The sequence below is a fragment of the Vanellus vanellus genome (genome assembly GCF_965231255.1).
Source record: "Vanellus vanellus genome assembly, chromosome: 3".
Classification (NCBI taxonomy): domain Eukaryota; kingdom Metazoa; phylum Chordata; class Aves; order Charadriiformes; family Charadriidae; genus Vanellus; species Vanellus vanellus.
The window spans coordinates 129,451,624-129,472,562 of NC_138907.1; the positions used below are offsets into that span (position 1 = coordinate 129,451,624).

At 50.4% G+C, this 20,939-nt stretch overlaps 1 protein-coding gene across 1 annotated transcript in view; it reads left to right on the forward strand.

The window, feature by feature from the left end:
* DTNB (dystrobrevin beta) overlaps positions 1 to 20,939 on the forward strand; it is a 216,009-nt gene that overhangs the window by 132,997 nt on the left and 62,073 nt on the right. The window contains 3 exon segments of the mRNA XM_082481519.1: positions 9,300 to 9,385; positions 10,992 to 11,105; positions 15,565 to 15,661. Coding sequence (XP_082337645.1) covers positions 9,300 to 9,385; positions 10,992 to 11,105; positions 15,565 to 15,661 — 297 coding nt within the window.

Genomic DNA, 20,939 nt, shown 5'->3' on the forward strand with positions numbered 1-20,939 from the left:
TTGGAAGGGACCTCAAAAGATCATCTAGTCCAATCCCCCTGTCGGAGCAGGAACACCTAGATGAGGTTGCACAGGAAGGCGTCCAGGCGAGTTTTGAATGTCTCCAGAGAAGGAGACTCCACAACCTCCCTGGGCAGCCTGTTCCAGTGCTCTGTCACCCTCACTGAGAAGAAGTTTCTTCTCAAATTTAAGTGGAACCTCTTGTGTTCCAGCTTGAATCCATTACCCCTTGTCCTATCATTGGTTGCTACTGAGAAGAGCCTGGCTCCATCCTCATGACATTCCCCCTTTATATATTTATAAACACTAATAAGATCACCCCTCAGTCTCCTCTTCTCCAAACTAAAGAGACCCAGCTCCCTCAGTCTTTCCTCATAAGGGAGATGCTCCACTCCCTTAATCATCTTAGTTGCCCTACGCTGGACTCTCTCCAGCAGCTCTCTGTCCTTCTTGAACTGAGGGGCCCAGAACTGGACACAATATTCCAGATGCGGTCTCACCAGGGCAGAGTAGAGGGGAAGGAGGACCTCTCTCAATCTGCTAACCACCCCCCTTCTAATACAGCCCAGGATGCCATTGGCCTTCTTGGCCACAAGGGCACAGTGCTGGCTCATGGTCATCCTGCTGTCCACCAGGACCCCCAGGTCCCTTTCCTCTACACTGCTCTCTAACAGGTAGCTCCCCATCCTATACTGGAACCTGGGGTTGTTTCTGCCCAGATGTAGGACCCTACACTTTCCCTTGTTGTATTTCATTAAGTTATTCCCTGCCCAAATCTCCAGCCTGTCCAAGTCTCTCTGGATGGCAGCACAGCCCTCTGGCGTGTCAGCCACTCCTCCTAGCTTAGTGTCATCAGCAAACTTGCTGATAGTACACTCAATTCCCTCATCTAAATCATTAATGAATATATTGAATAATATGGGCCCCAGTACCGACCCTTGAGGCACTCCGCTGGTTACCGGCCTCCAACTGGACTCTGCCCCGTTGACTACGACTCTCTGGCTTCTCTCCTTCAGCCAGTTCGCAGTCCACCTAATTATCCGGTCATCCAGTCCACACTTCCTCAGTTTAGCCATGAGGATGCTGTGGGAGACCGTGTCAAATGCTTTACTGAAGTCAAGGTAGACCACATCTACCGCTCTGCCATCATCCATCCACCTCGTTATTTCCTCATAAAAGGCTATGAGGTTGGTCAAGCATGACTTCCCCTTGGAAAAGCCATGCTGACTGCCCCTAATAACCCTCTTATCCTTGATATGCCTTGAGAGGGCACCAAGGATAAGCTGCTCCATCAGTTTCCCAGGGATGGAGGTGAGGCTGACGGGTCTATAGTTACCTGGGTCCTCCTTCTTGCCCTTTTTGAAGACTGGAGTGACATTTGCTTTCCTCCTGTCCTCAGGCACCTCGCCCGTTTCCCAAGACTTGGTAAAGATGGTGGAGAGTGGTCCAGCAATGACTTCAGACAGCTCCTTCAGCACCCGCGGGTGCATCCCACCTGGACCCATTGATTTATGGATGTCCAGGTTGCTTAACTGGTCTCTGACCCAGTCCTCATCAACTAAGGCAAACTTTTTTTTTTACAAGAGCATGTAGGGAGAGGATGAGGGGGAATGGCTTCAAATGGAAAGAGTGGAGATTTAGATGAGATATTAGGAAGAAATTTTTCACTGTGGGGGCGGTGAGCCCCTGGGGCAGGGTGCCCCGAGAAGCTGTGGCTGCTCCATCCCTGGAGGTGTTCAAGGACAGGTTGGACGTGGCCGTGGGCAACCTGGGCTGGGGGGAGGTGTCCCTGCCCAGGGCAGGGGGGTGGAACAAGATGGTCTTCAAGATCCCTTCCAACCCAAACTGTTCTATGATTCTATGAAAATGTTAGTCCTCAGCTCAAAAAACTTTGGCTTTGGTCTTGCTGCTGTTTGGTATAAAATGAGAGAGCTGTGTTACAATTCACTGTGTCAAAAAGTCTTTTTTCATTTGCAGCTCCACCATACTTCAAAATCCTTTTACCTCAGATAAACTCTATGGGTTGTTTCTGCAGGGATCTGTAATGTTTTGGGGCTTGGTCATACTAAGTTACTGTCAGAAAACTGGGAGCTGCATCCAGTAGGGCCAAGAAAAGATCTCCACGTTGCTTCCATGCCGTAACAGTTAGGACTATTCTCTCCTGAGATATTTACTCCTTAGGGAAAGCTACAGAGGACAAAATAGTATAAACTCTTGATTTCCTCATGCACATGTGCAAACGGGTTTTGGGTTGGGTTTTTTTGTGGTAATTTCAAAGGCCTTACGTCTTATGCTGTTGACTCCCCCCGGGACTTTGCTCCCCGTTTGTAGAACGCTTTTGCGAGAGTTGAGCAGAAAGGGGATGTGTCGTCGGGGCTCAGTGCTGCTGAGCGGGCAGGGACCTGAAACTGCCGGGCTTTTTAAAGGAAGGAATTACAGTAATACATCTCGGAAGACACAAGTTGTTCGTGCCTGTCCGGCAACGTGGCGTGCAAATGTAAGAGTGCTGACTTAGTAAATGAGTGTTTTCAGTTGTTTTTCTCTTTTAAGCGCAGAAGTTTTAAGAACCACATACAACTTCACGGAGAGGACAGGTACCTCTCATCGAGGTGAAGAGCAGCGTGTGAATGCTCTAATGAGTTCTGCCTCCCTGCTTTACAAGGAGAGTAGCATTTGCCATCGCAATCCTATACCGTGTACCTAAAATTCTGCCAAAGGCGATGACAGTAAGAATTTGGTGTTGATAAAATGCTGGGCAGAAATGAGAGCAGCAACTACAGTTCGATTTCCTTCCCTGTGTCCCAGAGGAGTTAATTCCCTGAAGAAATAGGGGCAGTCCCACCAGTGTCCAACCTGAAGCCCAGAATGGTACTTGCACATTTGAATGATACCTCATACTTTCTAATTATCTCCTAATAGTCGTATTTGGGAGATGCATTTGAAATACTCACATCCACAAGAGGTAATGCGATGCTCCCAGCCCCGTCCAACCTGGCCTTGAACACCTCCAGGGATGGGGCAGCCACAACTCATATGTATTTAATTTGAAACCCTTAGATCAGTAACAGGTCCCACGCCATGTCCACCAGCTTCTCAGTCACTCTTCAGAATCCTTTTACCCCAAGTAATACTTCCCCTCACCCATGAAGTCTCACGTTTGCAGAAGAGTAGGGGCATCCTGGGACCGCTGCAGAGGGTGAACCAGGGCTCGTTAAACTGTCTGCTCTGTAAAACAGCCTGCAATCATCTAGGCTTGAGAAAGGTAGCGGCGAAGTTTTCCAAATCCAGCTGTCGTTGTAAACTCTTTCATTGTGACGTCGTATTTTTATACAGGCTACAGCAAGGTACTCCTGTCACAGAGGAAATAGTTCCACCTCAGGGCTACGTTGTAAAGGAACTCGGGGGGGTTATTGATCAACCGTCAATCAAGGAAAGACTAAGGCCACTGATCCTGTGAGCAAAGTCACTGATACGAAATTTTCGGTTGCTTAAGTGACTTCGTGAGAAGAAGTGAATACAGGTGCCCAGCACGCTGGGTGCTTGGAGCTCAGCTGTGGTTTTGTGGGCAAAATGTTAGATTTTTGTACAAATGCTGCACAGCCGTGCTGTGTAAGACTACCAGGCTCTCGTAGTTGGAGAAAAACCAGTTTTGAAATAAATGCAATGGCTGAGCTACTAGAAAAGCCACCTGAAAATGCCACATAAACAGAAAGACTTCTTCCCATCAACAAAAGAACTGAAAAAGAAAAAAAAAATCTGAGTTCTTGGATAATCTTTCCTCATTGTTGCGATTTGATCGTTCTTCTTCACCCCCTTTCTCCAGCCAGCCCTTGGCTTTTGTTAAGTTGTAATGCTCAGGCTGGAAACGGGGACTCCCCCGAGTCGGGGAGCAGGGCTGAGCCCCGCGTGGTGGGGCAGAGCGTTCCTGCTGCAGACAGCCGGCGCCGGGGCTCTGCCGGGGCCCGGGGCACCCCCTCGCCTTTGGGATGCGAACTGAACTCATTAGCGAACCCCTTTTGCAGAACTGCTGCCTCATCCGTTGAGTGCTTACGCAGTTCACGTGTCAAAAGTAAAGGTGAGAGTTTGCACTTGTCTTAATGGAATACAGCCTGGTTTTCCCAAACCATTTCTCCAATTTGTCAAATAATTATTTTATTTCAGTATACTTTGTCATTTTCTGTTTTGTCTTGTCCTAGAAAGCAGCAGGAGCTCGCCCCTGTGTGCTTTATTCCAGCATCCATGATATTAGTGAAAATATGGAATGGTACTAAATCTGAGAGGAAAGCCGTAAACCCCCACAAGAGGATGTCAGAAGCGTTGCGGAGGTGAAAGTGTATTGCGTTGATAGTTCCTCTCCTGTACGTAGGATTTGATATTCTGCCATGGAAGGAAAGTAGTTTGCTTTGGCGTGATTTGTTCTTAAAAACTCCGTGTAGACTATTACTCAGCCCGTCTTCTAAGTCTGCAGGAGCGGGTTTATCTTGCGGATTTTTCCCCGAGAGCTGAGGTTAAGCTGCCTGCTCTGGAGCTGTTGGTTCCTTCTTACGCTGCTTCCGGGTCTCACCCTTATGGACAGCCTCTCCCAGCGCCTGCAGTGTCACCTTATCAAACTTGGTGCTTTCAGGGGCGAACGCAAAAGCTCTGCGGTTGCCTCGGGTTTATTTAAGTGCCAAGGTCTCAGTCCTCCCGTGAATTTCCTCGTGCCCCGGCGACTCGAGACGTCTGTCTGTGTTGTCTTCAGTCTGCTTTCTCTTTTCTAATCCGTTTTTACCCCGAAGCTGTAAATCCCATGTCCTGAACAGTTAATGTTTTCTCATGTTAGACCACCACTGGATTATTTTTTTTAATAAAGCCTCACCCCGAGCGCCCGGAGCAGCATTCCAGGGCCACCTCCGCTCCAGCGCTGCCCCTCGCGGCTGCGGCGGGGCGCTGGCCGGACGGATGGAGCCGCTGCCTCTCCGGATGCCTCTTTGTGGGGAGCGGGCACGGGACCTGTCTCTTCTTACCCATTCAAGGTCAGATATATCTAGAGCCGGTGTCAGATGTTTTCTGGACAAGCGCAGCAGCAATTAGCCACATACCCCTGTGGTGTTTTCCGCGGGCTCGGTGCTGCCTCAGGTGACCCTGACACACTTTGGGATATGCGAGAGTTTAGACGCCGCTCCTCCTGCGACCACGGTGTAGCGTAGACCAGGTGAGAGGTAACTGCGGTATCTCAGTAGCTGAGCGTACGACAGACACGTAGGCTTTGTGTATGGCAGTCACTGAAACCTTCCGGTGCCCGTGTGGAGGACAGCGAGCGCTCTCACCCTCCGGCGGAGCGCAGCTGGTGCAGCCCGCCTGCTGCAGATAGTCGGGGTAAATCCCAAACCACGCGGAGAATTGCGTGAGAGCCCTGATCGGTCTGGGCTAAAAATAAGCCAGGGGCCGCACTAAATATCTAACAATAGAGGTGATCAAATTCCAGTGCCTCTGGCTGCTGCTTTTTATCTCAGCAGCGTAGGCAGTCCCTCTGCGGTCTCGCGGGGTGAGCGTCAGGTCCCTTTCAAGTTTACGCACCGAACGTGGAAGATTTAGACATCGATGGAGAATCAGCAGCCTGAATTTTTTTTCAGGGCCTGTGTAGCCTTGAGAAGACTTGTGGGGGTCCTTTTGTGTATTAATACATGGTGGTGGGACGTAAGACGATGGAGCCGGACTCTCTCCAGTGGCACCCTATGAAAGGGCAAGAGACAGCAGGCACCAGCTCACATCCATTTGAACAGAAGAAAAAACTTTCTCAGGGTGTAAGTGCTTAAGCACTGGAACAGGTCACCCCAGCAGGTTGTGGAGTCTTCATCCTTGGAGGTATTCAGGTCTCAGATGGACGATGTCCTGAGCAACCCACTGGAGTTGACATTGCTTTGAGCAGGGTTTTGGGGTTAGACCATCTCAAAAGGTCCTTTCCAACCCCAATTATTCCGATTCTGAGTTACGATAAAAAAATATTGGACTCTTGGAAGCAATAGAACAAATAAGAGAACATTGAATTGTCATACAAAATAGCCACTGTACAGTTTCCAAAAAGACCTCTTGCTAGTGATGTTTGAAAGTGAGCAGCATGAGGGATGTGCCGCCTCTAAGTTCTCTGCAGTGTCATCTTTGCTCCGAAGGACTGGCGTACTTTGGGTCATGCAGGTGATTTCAGGCTTTGGACAGGATTTCTGCAGAAATGGATTAAGGACAAGATTGTGGTTTTATTGGCACAGTCCTACTTGGCAGGAGAACAAAGGTTCATGTGCTTCAGATGGAGCCGCAGAGCCTCAGAAAGCTCCTGAGGCTGCAGGTGAAACCCATCACCTGCACTTGCCCTCACAGTTGGTTGTACCGGGATGCAGGGAGAGACCGTGGGACCTCGGCTTTGTGACACACTGTTTTGGGGGACCAGTAGGTCCTATCAGTGTTACCTACACTGAGACTGTCCAGGTCACCCTGAGATGGAAAGAGGTGTGGCAGTGCTGTTGCCTACACTGTGCACCTACCCCGACCACGGAGATGATGAGATGAGATGAGATGAGATGAGATGAGATGAGATGAGATGAGATGAGATGAGATGAGATGAGATGAGATGAGATGAGATGAGAGATGGGGTTTTGCCCCGGCTGTATGGGCAGGTCCATGCCAGCTCCTCACCCACACCAGCTCTGTTCCTCGGTGTGGGAGCAGAGCCCACCCTGCGCCCTCAGCTCCTCCCCGCTGCCTGCGCGAAGAGGGTTTTTTCCTGACCCTGCTGCAACAAACGGTGTTTCTGCACTTGGGTTTCTGGGTTGATTTATTTTTATTTTTCACATTGTTCATTTTAACTGCCAAGCTGTTTGCTTTCTTCTTGCCCGGGACCTGCCTCTCCAAGCAGTTTTTACACGGGCAGTTTCCACATTGTTGGGAGACTCCTGAGGTGGCTGTCTGGTCTGGCTGGAGGACACAAAGGACCAGTTTATAGGTGTGTCATTGAAACAAGGCTCGTTTGCCAGGTGCAAACCCACCCGCCACGTGGGTTTTGCCCAAAGAAGAGAAGTGCTGTCCCTTACTCCAGTCAGGGTTGGCTCTAGATACCCACAGCAAAACAAAACTGAAACCCTAGCGGTGCCTGTCCCCTTCGTCCCGGGTCTGTCACTCTCCGCCCTGTCTCCGGGAGCAATGGTGGACACCAAGCTCTTCCCTCCAACTTCCGTTTTTGTACCCAAACAGCTTCCAAAAATGGTTGTGAAACCCCCTTCTCAAACCAGGATCCCAGTCTGAGGTCCTTCTGAAAACGTTGCGGTAAAAATCTGTGCAATCTCGAGATCAGATGAAAACAAAAGGCAGAAGCAGAGCCCCGAAGTTCAGTGCTCTCGACAAAGCCCCAGAGATCTACCAGCTGCGCAGTGCGTTGGTGTCTGCGCCCATCCTGCTGGCACCAGCAGTGAGGGGACTTAGCCAGGCTCCCCTTGCCCACTTTTGGACTCCCCTGGAGCCATAGTCCTGTCCAGTCTGCACTCCTGGAGAAGCACTGATGCTTGTAAATGAAACAAGTTGTCCTCGCTGTGATCTGCCATCAGCGTGATGACCCAAGAGTTAAACCGCAGCGTCCCTCTCCCCCTCTGGTCCCAAAGCACAGCCACTGCCGGGTGGGATGCTTCTGCTCTCCCAGGGCTGCTGTGTTGGCATCATCTCCTCCGCGAGCACCAGCCTGGGGATGCTCACACCCCACTTCCCAAGGACACAGCGAGAGGCGGAGGCGCCGTGGCCTTAATCATCCGCACTGCCAATGCCAACGCACCCCCTCTGCACAGCGCCCAAAGACCACCAGAATAAGGAAATGGGATTTGGGGACTGGAGCATCTCACACCTGAGGAAAGGCTGAGAGAGTTCAGCTGGAGCAGAGCTGGAGCAGAGCAGGCTCCGGCGCATCTCATTAGTGTCTACAAATACCTACAGGGAGGGTGCAAAGAGGATGAGTCGGGCTCTTCCCAGTGGTGCCCGGAGCCAGGAGCAGAGGCCATGGGCACAAACTGAACACGGGAGGTTCCCTCTGAACATCAGGAAACACTTTTCTACTGTGAGGGTATCCAAGCCCTGGCACAGGTTGCCCAGGGAGGTTGTGGAGTCTCCATCCTTGGAGATATTCAGAAGCCATCTGGACATGGTCCTGGGCAACCAGCTCTGGGTGGCCCTGCTTGAGCAGATGATGTCCAGAGGTCCCTTCCAACCTCAACCGTTTTGTGATTCTGTAATGACCTGGTGTCAGAAGCAGACCCTACACGCCATCTCAGTCCTCAGGCATTTCTTAGCCAGGGAGACCTGTCCACGATAAGAGATGTCTCCCCAGCTCCAAGTGGACAGCTTCATGTGTCTGAGGGTCAGAAGGATAGTTTTGAGTTGTACGTGATCTCCTAAGCAGCATCTTGGGGTTCCACTGGGAAAACGCACCAAACGAGCACAAGACCCCGTAATTCTTGTCTCTCTCTCTCTATTGGTCCATATAACTGGTTTCTTCACCATCCAGCCCAGCTGCCAACAGGTTCTCCCAGAAACTACAGATTCTTGTTTAATTGCCTGGTCCTTTCCTTGGTAGCGGTGATGGCTGCTGGTGAAAAGTGTGCCAAACACAAGGATCACAAAGGTCAGGACTCGCTGGGAAAACACATTTATTGAGCAATCTCCCTTCAGTTGATGCTTTTGAGGGGTCGAGAAGAATTAGGTTTTCCAGAAGCAGCGACCGTGCTTACATTGAGTATCTGTGAATCGGTCTGGTGGGAGGGTTGGAACTAGATGGTCTCTACGGTCCCTTCCAACCCAAACCATTCTGTGATTCTGTGAATAATCTTGTTCATGAACTGTAAGTTATCGTAACTTTTCTTAACTAGCTGGCCTGTGGGAAGGTCACTGTTTCACTAAGGGGCTTTATGATAAAGGTGTGAGTGCATCGCCCCCCGGGAAGCCTGTCGGCGCTTTAGGAATAGATAGATATGGTGTATTTTTTTCTGAAGGTGTTTGAAAAAAAAAAGCACATAAAATTCTTCGGAGGGATAGTGAGGGCAAAGGGGCAGGTCCCCCTTTCAGCAGCCGCCCACCCTGAGATCACACTGTAAAGCCACGTCTGGATGTGCCCCCGTAGCCCATCTCCGCACCGCTATTTTCTGTTTTCGCAGCGTTGCAGCCGGGGCTGTGAGCGTCGCACCGCGGCATCCGGGAAATACGGGGCCGGATCCAAACTGTGTCGAGCGCGGTAACAGGTAATGAATATTTTGTCTAATTTTTCTCTGTTCCTCATCCACCAGCCTCGCCCACCAACAGACCTGGGTTTCAGCTTTGATGCCAATAAACAACAGAGACAGCTGATAGCGGAGCTGGAAAACAAAAACAGGTAAAATGCACACTTTGATCAGTATTGTTTTGGGAACAACATCTGAGGAGAGAAAAGCCTTCAGTCCTTGTGCTTTGTTGGTTTTGACCTTTTGTGTTATATTAAGCAGGTTGTTTTCCTAGATCTTTTGTTGAAAGGTGTAGCTGCCTCATTAACCAATTAGCTCAGTGCGGATGCAGCTGCGGTGCCCTTATTCCCCGGGGAGCAGGTCGATCTTCTTCACTGATCTTCTGAACATCATCTTGGCCGGCTCTGAGCGCCAGGAGCTGCGCTGCTGTCTGGTGTTGCTGTCTGCAACCCCAGCAAACTTCTCGCAGCAGGAAAATAAATCAGCCGCGATGTAGTGGAGCGAGCAGGTTGAAAAGCCGGGGTGGGTAAATTCAGCTTGAGAAGAATGAGGGGTTTTGTCCTTTTACTGGGAAACAAAAACATCTGAAGAAACTGGGAAGGCTGGAAGAGATAGATGGGCTGTAGGAGTTGGTTTCCATCTTCTGGCCAGGAGCCGGCAATGTGCCCCCGGCATCCCGGGCTGCATCCCCAGCAGCGTGGCCAGCAGGGCGAGGGGGGATTGTGCCCCTCTGCTGCGCTCTGCTCTGCTCTGCTCTGGGGAGACCCCCCCGCAGTGCTGCCTCCAGCTCGGGGGCCTCAGCACAGGAGAGACATGGAGCTGGTGGAGCGGGGCCAGAGGGGGCCCCGGAGATGCTGGGAGGGCTGGAGCCCCTCTGCTGGGAGGACAGGCTGGGAGAGGTGGGGGGGTCAGCCTGGAGAAGAGAAGGCTCCGCAGAGACCTCCGAGCCCCTTCCAGTGCCTAAAGGGGCTCCGGGAGAGCTGGGGAGGGACTCTGGGTCAGGGAGGGGAGCCGTGGCACGAGGGGGGACAGTTTGACACTGACAGAGGGGAGATTTAGGTGATATATTGGGAAGAAATTCTCGGCTGTGGGGGCGGTGAGCCCCTGGCGCAGGGTGCCCCGAGAAGCTGTGGCTGCCCCATCCCTGGAGGTGTTCAAGGCCGGGTTGGACGGGGCTGGGAGCAACCTGGGTTGGGGGGAGGTGGCCCTGCCCAGGGCGGGGGGGGGACTGGATGGTGTTCAAGGTCCCTTTCAACATAGACCACTCTATGATTCGATGATTCTACGACTGTGAGACGCTTTCCGCTGTTCCCGCTGACCTGCAGGAGCCCGTGGCAGGCTGTGTGGGGTGGTAATCAGTGCTGGCACGGCTGCGGGTGCCGGCGGTGCTGCCTCAGAGCCCCCCCCGCAGCACGTGCAGTGCCGATTATGCTGAAAATGGAACTTTTTCCCTCTTAGAACAGTGTCTGAGCCCATTTTGCATGAAAGGTTTAGGAGAGAGACTGCCAGCCTATGGCACATGAGCGATTTCATCCTTCTCATTAAGTGATAAATTCCCTGTGTGTATTACGGCGATTCGCGGGACTGCAGGAACTTCCCTGTTGTGTGTTTGAGTCTGTGCCAGTCCTACGCGAACGAAATCGCTGTACTTAGGCCGGGGACTGACAGAAAGAGTGCCTGAAGGGCTAAAAGAGTGTTTAAGAGCAGTGCAGGGGCTGACCTTTTGGCTCTTTAATCTTCCCTCTGTCATTTCTGTAGAGAGATACTCCAAGAAATTCAGCGTCTCAGGCTGGAACACGAGCAAGCCTCTCAGCCCACCCCTGAGAAAGCCCAGCAGAACCCCACTTTACTGGCTGAACTCCGGCTCCTACGGTAAAAGAAACACCCACAGCGCGCGCGCTCGGTCCGCGGGTCCGTCAGCCCACGGGGTGGCCCCGACCGCACGGGCTGTTCCTGGGAAAGGGGAAGGGCGGCGAATCTGCAGTCACCTTAAAGGGTTGTTTTAAACCGCGGGATCCTGACGACGGATAGCATACTGCAATTTGCCTTTTTTTAAAGTGGGTTTAGAAGTAAATAAAAATGTGTCTTAAGATTAATTCTGTTCGTAGAGTTCAGAAAACTGTAAAGACTGGTAGGAAGAACGAGCCAAACGGGCATTCACTGCTCATCCTTTATTGTCCAAAGGAGCAGAGCTGTAGATAAATGTCAGTTTTTTGATTAGTCAGTGAAACTCCCAAAGCTCATACCTACAGAGTCAGACATCCATCCAAAGCTGGAGGACAGTCTTCAAAGCCTCTTTGATTAAGTTTGCATTTCGAAGTGACAGGGAGAAAATTGTCAGTATTTTTAGAATAAAGCGTTTCAGAGTTCGGGTACTCACAAGGGCATTCTCCGGCTGTATTTTATTGCATCTTCTGTTACCAGTTAGTTCAGAGCTCAACCCTCAAAAATGCCATCTGTAATCTAAAGCCGGTTCTAAAACCTGAGCTCGTGGTGGCAGCAGCCCTGTGCAAACTGCGCTGTGCGTCACTCCTTGGGGTGGGCTTCTCCTGCCGCGTCGGGCCATGGCACACTGCCGCTGCTGCGCGCAGCGTTTAAAGGCGTTCCATAAAGCGCTCTGCGCTCGGGAGGGAGCGACTGCAACTGCAGGCAGCGTCTGCAAGGTGTGAGCCGCCCTGCATTGCAAAATACGCATTACTTCTTCTTCCATTACTTTTTCATACAGAATTTGCCGCGTTATAGTATATTTTGGTATCTCACTGATATTTTTCATTCTATTACCTAGTGATAATAGCTCATAGATTTTCCCGCTTTATGCTTTACATCGCTATGTATATTTTTTTTAAAATGTTTAAAAAACTGGAGAGGATGCGGAAGATGCCCACGGATGTTCTGCAAGAGGTGGGGAAAAAAAGAGACTGAGGGGCGACTTGATGTGCTCTTTGACCCGGCAGAGGAAGAAATGAGAGCTGAGAGCTTAAACTGGAACCCAGCCGCGCTCAGACCACAAACAAAGCACACACTTTTTAACGCGAGGGGATAATCTCAAGGGCAGTGATAGAGTTTTCAGTCCCCAGTCATCTTTCCTGAAGATGTTTTTCCAAAAATAGAGGTTATTGGGAACAAACCAGAGCTGGCCAGGAGGAATTCGGCAGCCTGCGTTTTGCTAAAGGGGAAAAACAAGCTGAGTGATCGTTGTAGCCCCTTCCGGCCTTCAAATACGTAAACACCACTGGCAAATAGAAGAGTTACAAAGGAAAAAAAGCTGAATTAAGCACGTAAAACCCGCCAACTCGTCATGATTGTCCGGCCTGGCCTTCTGTGTAACACGGGCCGGAACCTTCTCCTGCGCAGCCCTGCGGCTGCGCTCCAGCCCCGTCACGGTCGGGCGCTCGTGTGAGGGATGGAAACACTGTGCCGCGTCTCCCCGAACTGTTAATGGGATCACCAGTTAATTTCTGTGCCTCTCCTGTGCCCGGTGCGTTATTTCTGACCTTCGTAAGCCTGCTGCGCTTTTCCAACCCGTGTGCTTTCGCCTGCTGGGGTAAAAAGGGTCTTTTTCAAAATTCCTCTTTGCGTGTGAGGGTTTGGAGGTTTCGATTCCCTCTTAACCTCACCTTGCGTAAGTGACGTGAACTTCTCCAGTTTCCCCACAAAGCAGGTGTGCCAGATCTCCAGCTGTGCCCTGGGCTTGCTGTCAAGCTCTCTCTAAGGCCTCTGCGTCTCCCCTGTGCGTAGGAGCGAGGGCTGCGGAGATGATGAGGGGACCGGAGCGTCTCTCTGCTGAGGAAGGGCTGAGGGACTCGGGGCTGTTCAGTCTGGAGAAGAGAAGGCTGAGGGGGGTCTTATCAACACTTATCAATCCCCAAAGAGAGGGTGCCGGGGGATGGGAACAGGCTTTGTTCAGTGGTGCCCAGTGACAGGACAAGAGGGAACGGGCACAAACGTGACCATGGGCAGTTCCATCTCAACCTGAGGAGGACCTTCTCTCCTGTGTGGGCGGCAGAGCACTGGCACAGCTGCCCAGAGAGGGGGGGGAGTCTCCCCCTCTGGAGCCATTCCAAACCCGCCTGGAGGTGTCCTGTGCCACTGCTGGAGGTGCCCCTGCTCTGGCGGGGGGTGGCACTGGGGGAGCTCCAGAGGGCCCTTCCAGCCCCCACCACTCTGGGATGCTGTAGGTTGGGGTGCACCGGCCCCGGTCCCCCGCGCGCAGCCTCCGCGCTGCTGCAGAGAGAACCGATCTCAGCTCTCTTACCGCCGAACGTCACTCTCATTAATAAACTCAAAGTGCACGTTCATTTTCTTGACTGCGTAGCGTCACAATTAGCAGTTTTATCTGCGACATGAAAGCACTTCACGAAGTGACAGCTGCCGAGGAGAGGTGCCCCAAGCCCGCCAGCGGTACGCAAGGAGTACGTGCAAGCGCGCGTCGCCCAGTGGGTTCAGCTGCTGCGTGGGATTTAGGCTGTGAAAGCACCAGAAGGATAATCCACAGAAAAACAACGTGCCCCAGGTTTAGAAACCCGCAGAGCAGAGTCGGCTCCACCGCGCCGCTGGCAAACGTCACCCTGGATGAAGCACGGCGGATCCCCCGTCCTCGCGGTCCCCACATCTGCGCGCAGGTCCGCGGATGCTCCTTCAAGTGCCGAGGACCCGTCCCCCCGGCGTCCGCCTCAGCCTGCGCCTCCCCCTTCCCCCTGGCTTTTGGTTTTGAACATTTAACAGCCTTTGTCGTTGACAAAGAGTGCCTCTGCTTTCTCCAGTGGAGGTCACCGAAAAGGAAATTGAGTAACGTCAGCCAAAATCAGACATAGACGTTGGTTGTGATCCATCGTTAGCAGCTACGTTTGCAGAGCTGTACTTCTTTAATATGATGATTGTTACGTTATTTGTGGTTGTTAACCACAATGCTACATTAAATAACTACAGAATAAAAAGCACAGACTTTGAACTGACCGAGAGAGAGAAGAAGGACCGTATCAGATAAAGCTGTCTGGGGGGGTTAACACATTGTAGGTGACCGGCATGTGCCATCATCTCTTTATTGCCTTATTTTTGTGATATGTTTTGGCATTTAAGAGCCATATTCTTCAAAATACAAAAAGATATTGAAGGAAACACCCAGGATAGTTAATACTTTGTAGTCTTCTGTCCTTTTAAGAACCAGTGTTAATTTCGTTAATTCCAAGTTAATTCCGTTACGTAGTCCTGGCGGTTTTCTGGTCGGGGTGTGTGTATGCTGTGCTGCGTTCACCGTCACCAGAGCAAAAGCAAGCCAGAGCCAGACCCAACGGATCTATTCAGTCTGAGTAAATGGCCCATTTCTGTTCTGGATTCTGATGTCCAGTTTCTAAAACCAGTTGGTTATTAAAATTCCCGGAATGATTTATTCATAATATACTACATGCGAATACCAATATAGTCTAGGACATTTAAAAAATCAGTCTATAACACGGGGTGCCTTTAACTTTGGATTAAGACATGATGATGTCCACAAAAATAACTGTAGATTAATAAATAAGCCTTTTTAATCTGTTTTTTTCTTACACTTACCTATCATTATCTGTGTCTGGGGTTTGTGTTGTTGTTGTTGTTATTGTTGTTGTTGTTGTTATTATGTTCATTATCATGAAAGATAATGAACTTCTGATGTGTTGACGTTCATCTTTGAATTTCTCCTTATATTGGTCACTTCTTTATTTTTTAAATATAAAATAAATCCAAACAGTCGTATCTTAAATATCTCACAGATGGGTGTCAGTAGAAATACAGTGGTTTTCTGACACCAAGGAAAGGGGAAGGTCACGTATTGTCTCCTGTTCTTGTTACCTGGGCTCTGGTACAGCAGATACGCCACAGATTGTACGTCACGTTGGTGGACAGAAATAGCTCTGCTGAGCCTCCGTCCAGAGAGGTGATAGCTGTTCCTTTCCAAACATCTGCGGCCTTTTCCCCTCGTTTTTTTTCTCTCTGTCTTTCCTCCCGTAGCTCGTCCTTGCTCGTCAGAGAGCTCTGCAGGGTGCCTGGGTCTCACCCTAAGGGAGTTCTTAAAAGGAAGAAAAAGTGGGCTTTTTTTCTCAAAACGCAGTGCTCTTGGAAAGGGCTTCCTACTACCGAGGTGCTGAGCGCAGATTTCTGGATTTTCAGTGAAAAGCTGATCGGTATATATAGGTTTCGTGGTCATCGTACTGTGCTTTGCTCTGTTTTTTAAATTGGGAGCAGAGGGGAGTGGTGGACACCAAAGACACAGTTATACGGGTGAATTTCCTGAAGTGGTTTTGAAATACCCAAAGTTTATTTTCTGACTCTTTCTTTCATGTAACTTGGACAGGCAGAGGAAGGATGAGTTGGAACAGAGGATGTCTGCGCTTCAGGAGAGCCGGAGAGAACTGATGGTGCAGCTCGAAGGGCTGATGAAACTGCTCAAGGTGAGGCGTCTCCCGCGGGAAATGCAGTGCCTCCTGCTCTTCCCCGGCTCGGGAGTTGGCTGTTGCCACGCTGAGATTCCTGCTTTGCTGCCGTACCGTTATGAATACTTCATGAGGAATAGAAGGAATTTGCGAAAAGTCATTTCCGTGCTGGCTCTGCGCACTGGTGCAGATGGGTAACGGGTTTTCAGGTGCATGTGCTGCTGCTTTGGTGAAAATGTCAAGAACTGTAAGATTTGGAGGCCTTCAATGAAGTATTAGATTTGGTAATCAACTGCATGCTGTTGGGGGTGATAATTCAGTTTTCCAACTTGTGCTGGAGAATAAGCTGGAAACTGCGGTCGCTGCAGCAGAGCCTGCGACTCCGCGGCATTGCGGTGCTGCGTCTCTCCAGGGGTGCGACGCTGACCCCGCAGCAGCTGGGGAGGGTACGGCGCTGTGGACTCTCATCCGCAGGGCGCGTTGTTGTTTGGATGCCTGATGAGGGTCCGTCGTTATTCTTTATAGAGCCCCGCCGGAGTTGAGCTCACAGTTGATGGCTGTGGTCTGAAATACTGCTATGCCTTTATTCTTTCCATTTGTTAAATTGGACAAGAGCCTCTCTAGAAAGTGAATGGCAAAACATTGTCCTTCCTCGAAGAGGTTTTGGTGTGAGACAAGATGCAACAGAGATGCCGTGGGCAACGGAAGAAGTGGGAGAGGGATGGCAGCGGCGGCACTGGCGGGAGCAGCGCGGGGTTTATAGGTCAGCCGCATCTCGGTACTTCCAGAAGAACGTAGAGCTCGTCTGCAGGTGAAAGCGGTGATGGATTCGCATCGTCTGTGAGTCTGAATGCAGCCGCTCTTCGCCTGAGGCGTGCCTTCTGCAACGGGGGTGCGCACACGAGAGGCTGTGGTCACACACACCTCAGAGGTCCCCGTTTTAGTTCGTCTCCCTGCGCAGATGAGCACACAGTATTAATGTTTGGGAAGTAACTGGTTTTTTTTTTAAATCAGTGGTTCTACACACTGTAGTCCTTTTCCTCTTCAGCCTGTTAATGTCTGTCTTCTAAAAATTTGAAGACAATCGCTTGCTAAATTCACCTTGATTTCTTCAGACCCAAAATCTTTGTAAGTTGAAGTGTGATATCGCTGAAAACGGGCACCCAAAACTGAATCACAGCTTTAGGAAAGTATAAAAAGTCGTTTCATCAGAAACAGTTTCATTCTTTGTGGTTCAGGTGACCACAGTCTGAGCATTTTTCTTGCACGTGTTTGAGGAGCCTCTTTATAACAAAATGAGTTTGGACATCGGCCCTAACACGGTGACAAGCACTGATGTGAGTTTTCCGTAGATCCCGTTCTTTCCAAAGCACTCGTACCCCTCCACAAATGAACTCTCCCAAACACGACCTGACGTAAGCGCCGTCATCTCACGAGGGTGAAGGGCTGTTCTGTCGGCTGGCGTGGCTTTCTGCTCTTCCACCTCAAAAGCCTTGACGGCCAGGTGGGCCACCATCCCCGGCCGCCCTGCTCCGAACCCATACGCCAGAGCCACCCGCGGAGCGTTGCCCACCCTTCTGCCCGCTCGGCCATCGCACTCCCATCTCCCAACTGCCCGGACACTGTGTGGTCCCTCCTGCCCGGCGGGTCGGACACGTGGACGTGGCATCGTGTGGAGCAGCAGAGGTTGGCGGCGTCGGTGACACCGCGATGGGGAGAGCACGGAGGTGCTGCGGAGGGAAGGGAGCACGAGCACGAGCAGATGCTGCAGCTGCAGAGACAAAGGAGAGAGGAAAGGCGATTGCGGAACAGGGAAGGGACCCGTAACTGACCCCCATGTGGTAAACTAATGTTTTTAGGACCCCTTCGCCAGGTTGAATCATGCAGTTGAGTTATCGACTTGACAGAAACTTTAATGACATCTTCTAGGCTGTATCATCCAGAAGGTTGGTTTAGGAGCTGGCTCTTACTAGACTTTTCATTTATGACTCCAGCGTCTTTTAATTAACTCCTCCAGTTCCCAAACTGTTTAAAACCTATAAGGGCAAACAGGACTGAATATAAGGAGAAACTTCTTCCCCACGAGGATGCTCAGGCAGTGGGGCTGTGCCTTCTCTGTCCTGGCGGGTTGTCAAGCCTCAGCTGGACAGGGCTGGAAGCAACCTGGTCTGAGGTTACCCTGGCCCTGTTCTGAGCAGGAGGACGTGGTACCACCTGGGGTCACGTCCAACCCGAGCTACCCGTGAGCCCGTGGCTATTGTGATTATTCGGTTCTTACATGTTGCGTAACATGGCTCTCTGCGCTTCCCCAGCTTCGCTTTCTATGGAGCCTGGCAGCTTCTCTTTGATTAAAGCATCTTCCAGAAAGACATCTGTTCTTGAGCCGAAGAAATCAAAAATGGAAAATTCTCTGCCAATGCAAATTTGCTTGCACAGTTCAAAATTTATGCCTCATTTTCAGTTTTATGTATTTAGCTTCAGTTTACAGCCATTGGCTTTGGTACACGTGGTTCTCCCTCCGTTAAATTAAGGACTACTTCAGCACCCCTCGTTTTTTCCTACGCAGATACTTATGCATCTCAGTGAAGGCACTTCTCAGTCTTCTTTTTTAGATCAGTTAAACAGGTAGAGCTTTTCTGAGCTTCTCACCAAACTGTGCTTCGGTGGTTTTTATGGTTGATTTCTTTGCCTTCTCCAGATTTTTAATATTTTTTTTTTAATTGGGAAAAAGCAAATTGTATGTTGAATTCTTCTCTGACTCTTAGCAACAGTATGCAGAGAGTTACAGGAGGGGTTTCATTACTCTTCATCACTTTTTTCCTTTTTGTGTCTTTCTGCACCAGTCACTGCTTTTTGACAGCTGTCAGTCATCCAGATCTTACTCCCTGGAAAGGGCTTTATTTATTTTGTATAGTGCGAACTGGTTAATGACAATGTATTACAAGTTTGGCCTCTAAAGGAACTGCAGATATGAAAATGTATTACATCTGTGCCGTTCCTTTAGAAGCCAAACTTGTAAGACATTCCGATAGCAAAATCAGAGTTATTTGGCAGGAGCTCTTTTCCGGGAAGTTACAATGCTTTGTGTATTGCTTATTAGTTGAGTCTTGTGTCAGCATTTCTGTTGCTTTGAATAAATTAACGACAGGGCACGGTGCTTATGCTTGTTGAGAGTGGTCTTACTTCCCTTCTTGAATCTCAGTGCAACACGGGGCGTTCCAGCCTGGGGATTCCAAGGTCTGTGCAAAATTACCGTCACTGGACCGGCTAACTCCTCATGTAATTATTTTAAGAATCCCAGCTGCAAGCTACCCGGGCCTGCTGATCTACAAATATTATTTCTAGTAGATGCTTTTTAACACCTCTTCTCATTATTAGTGGAAAGTACTTCACTGTTTGCTGGTAGAAACTGCGGGGGGAAAGTACTATTAGTCAAACATAGAACAGAAATACTAATTCCTCTTCCCATATTAAGAATTTTATCATGACCATCAAGAAGCACCGCAAGGCTTTGTTTTGTTACTGATATTTGTGTTCATTGCAAAGTCTCCTTTTTCGTGGTTTTAGCTCTGCCAGACACAAATTTTTCCCGCAGCGTTTTAGCTTCTCTCATCATTTGGTGCACTTCAGAAATTTTTATTTATAATTTATATCAGCTGTTAAGCTTTTATGTTTTTTTCCATTTTCTTATGAGGTATTTTTTACATTTTTAATGCTGCTTCATCTCACCATTGAGAGCTGGATTCAGCTTACCTGACTTTGGTTGTCTGAAAGTTTGGTACCCCGTCTCCCTCTGTGAAAGAAGTAGAGAGAGGAAAGACCACTTTTGGAAGGACGTAGCTGTTCTCGGGAGGTTCATCCAGTTTTCCCATGGTGAGCCATGCTGTGATAGTTGGCCTCAGAGCAGAGGAGGGCTCTCGACTCGGAGGTAATCAGAACCCCGTGATTAGGGTCCTGCTCTGATGTTTATTAGCCCACACCGTGACTTACCCACGCCGGTGGCAATTTAGAGTTAAGGTTGGGGTTTGCATTGAGTGTCCTTCCAAATCTTATGGCAATGAGCGTTGACGCTCCTGTTAGGAGGTTTCCGTTACAGGAATGTGTTGGTGTTCTGCCCCGAAGGAGAAGTTCTGGCCGTTCCGCTCTTCACCACGTTGGTGTCTTCTGCTGGGTGGTCCCATGTGAGACCCCGGCTGTGGCTGTCAGGGTGAGCTCGTTAGTGCCGGACAGCGTTCCCTGGAGAGGCACTCACCCACCTGCTCTGCTGTTGGCGCGCTGGCTGACGTGCCTTTGGAGCAGAGCTACCAGCACTTCCCAAACCATCTCCAATCACCACCCGGAGGCTGTCCGGCACCCGGACCCCTTCCTGTGGGCACCCCGATTGGGGCGATAAGGGATTTTAACAGCGAGGACATGTGCGCATCGTGCCAGACAGCAGGCCTGAGCGCAATTTCATTTAATGCTGTAGCCTGCGAGTCTGCGGGGCTGCTGCAGTGGCCACCGCGGGGCTCCCGCTGGCCACTACCCTCCTGTCCTCCTGCCCGCTCCAGCCGGGCTGTGGTTCATAGCTGAAGCCCTTGCACGCCAGAGGCCACCTGTCCCGCTGGGCTGATCGGTGGCCACAACCTGTCAGGGCTGTCGTCAGCGACTTTCTTCCCATGTTTCTTACCTTCTTTTCCCCGTCCAGGCCGTTGGCTCAGCTTTCCCTTTCCCCCCGAAGCCTTCTGCAGCGCACCTAGTGCCGTGAGCTCTCCGCTGGGAGGCAGTCCGCGGTGACAACTGCCGGCCTTCTCGCAGGGCTTTTGCTTCCAGCTACACGGATATTCAGCAGACATATCCTGTTTCACTTTTTCCATTTCCCCAAGGGTAATTTCCTCACTGGCCAGTTTGATGATTTATCTAATCACTGCTCAGTCCTTCTCGCAAAGCTCCACGCCTCCTGAGAGGTTCTTTCACATCTGTAGTTAACGCTGAAGCCTCATTTTTCAAACTAACAACTTTTTTTTTGTGGAGTGGAGATCATTTAAGATCTTTTTCCTGACCTGGCTCACCATCTGGTTCTGCAAGTCCCAGTGCCGGTAGGAGGAACGACTGGAAACATCTGGGAGTGCGGGGAGGGCAGCGGTGGCCTCTGCTGCTGATGCTGAGCTGCGGCTGAGCGGAGCTGTTCCCTCCATCTGCTCCATCGGTGCCCAAAAACACACCTGAAAGAACCTCAAGTCTTGGGACAAAAAAAAAAAACAAAAGTCTGTGCTCAGAGATGTGGAGTTCTCTGCGGTCGTTCCCAGATATCTCT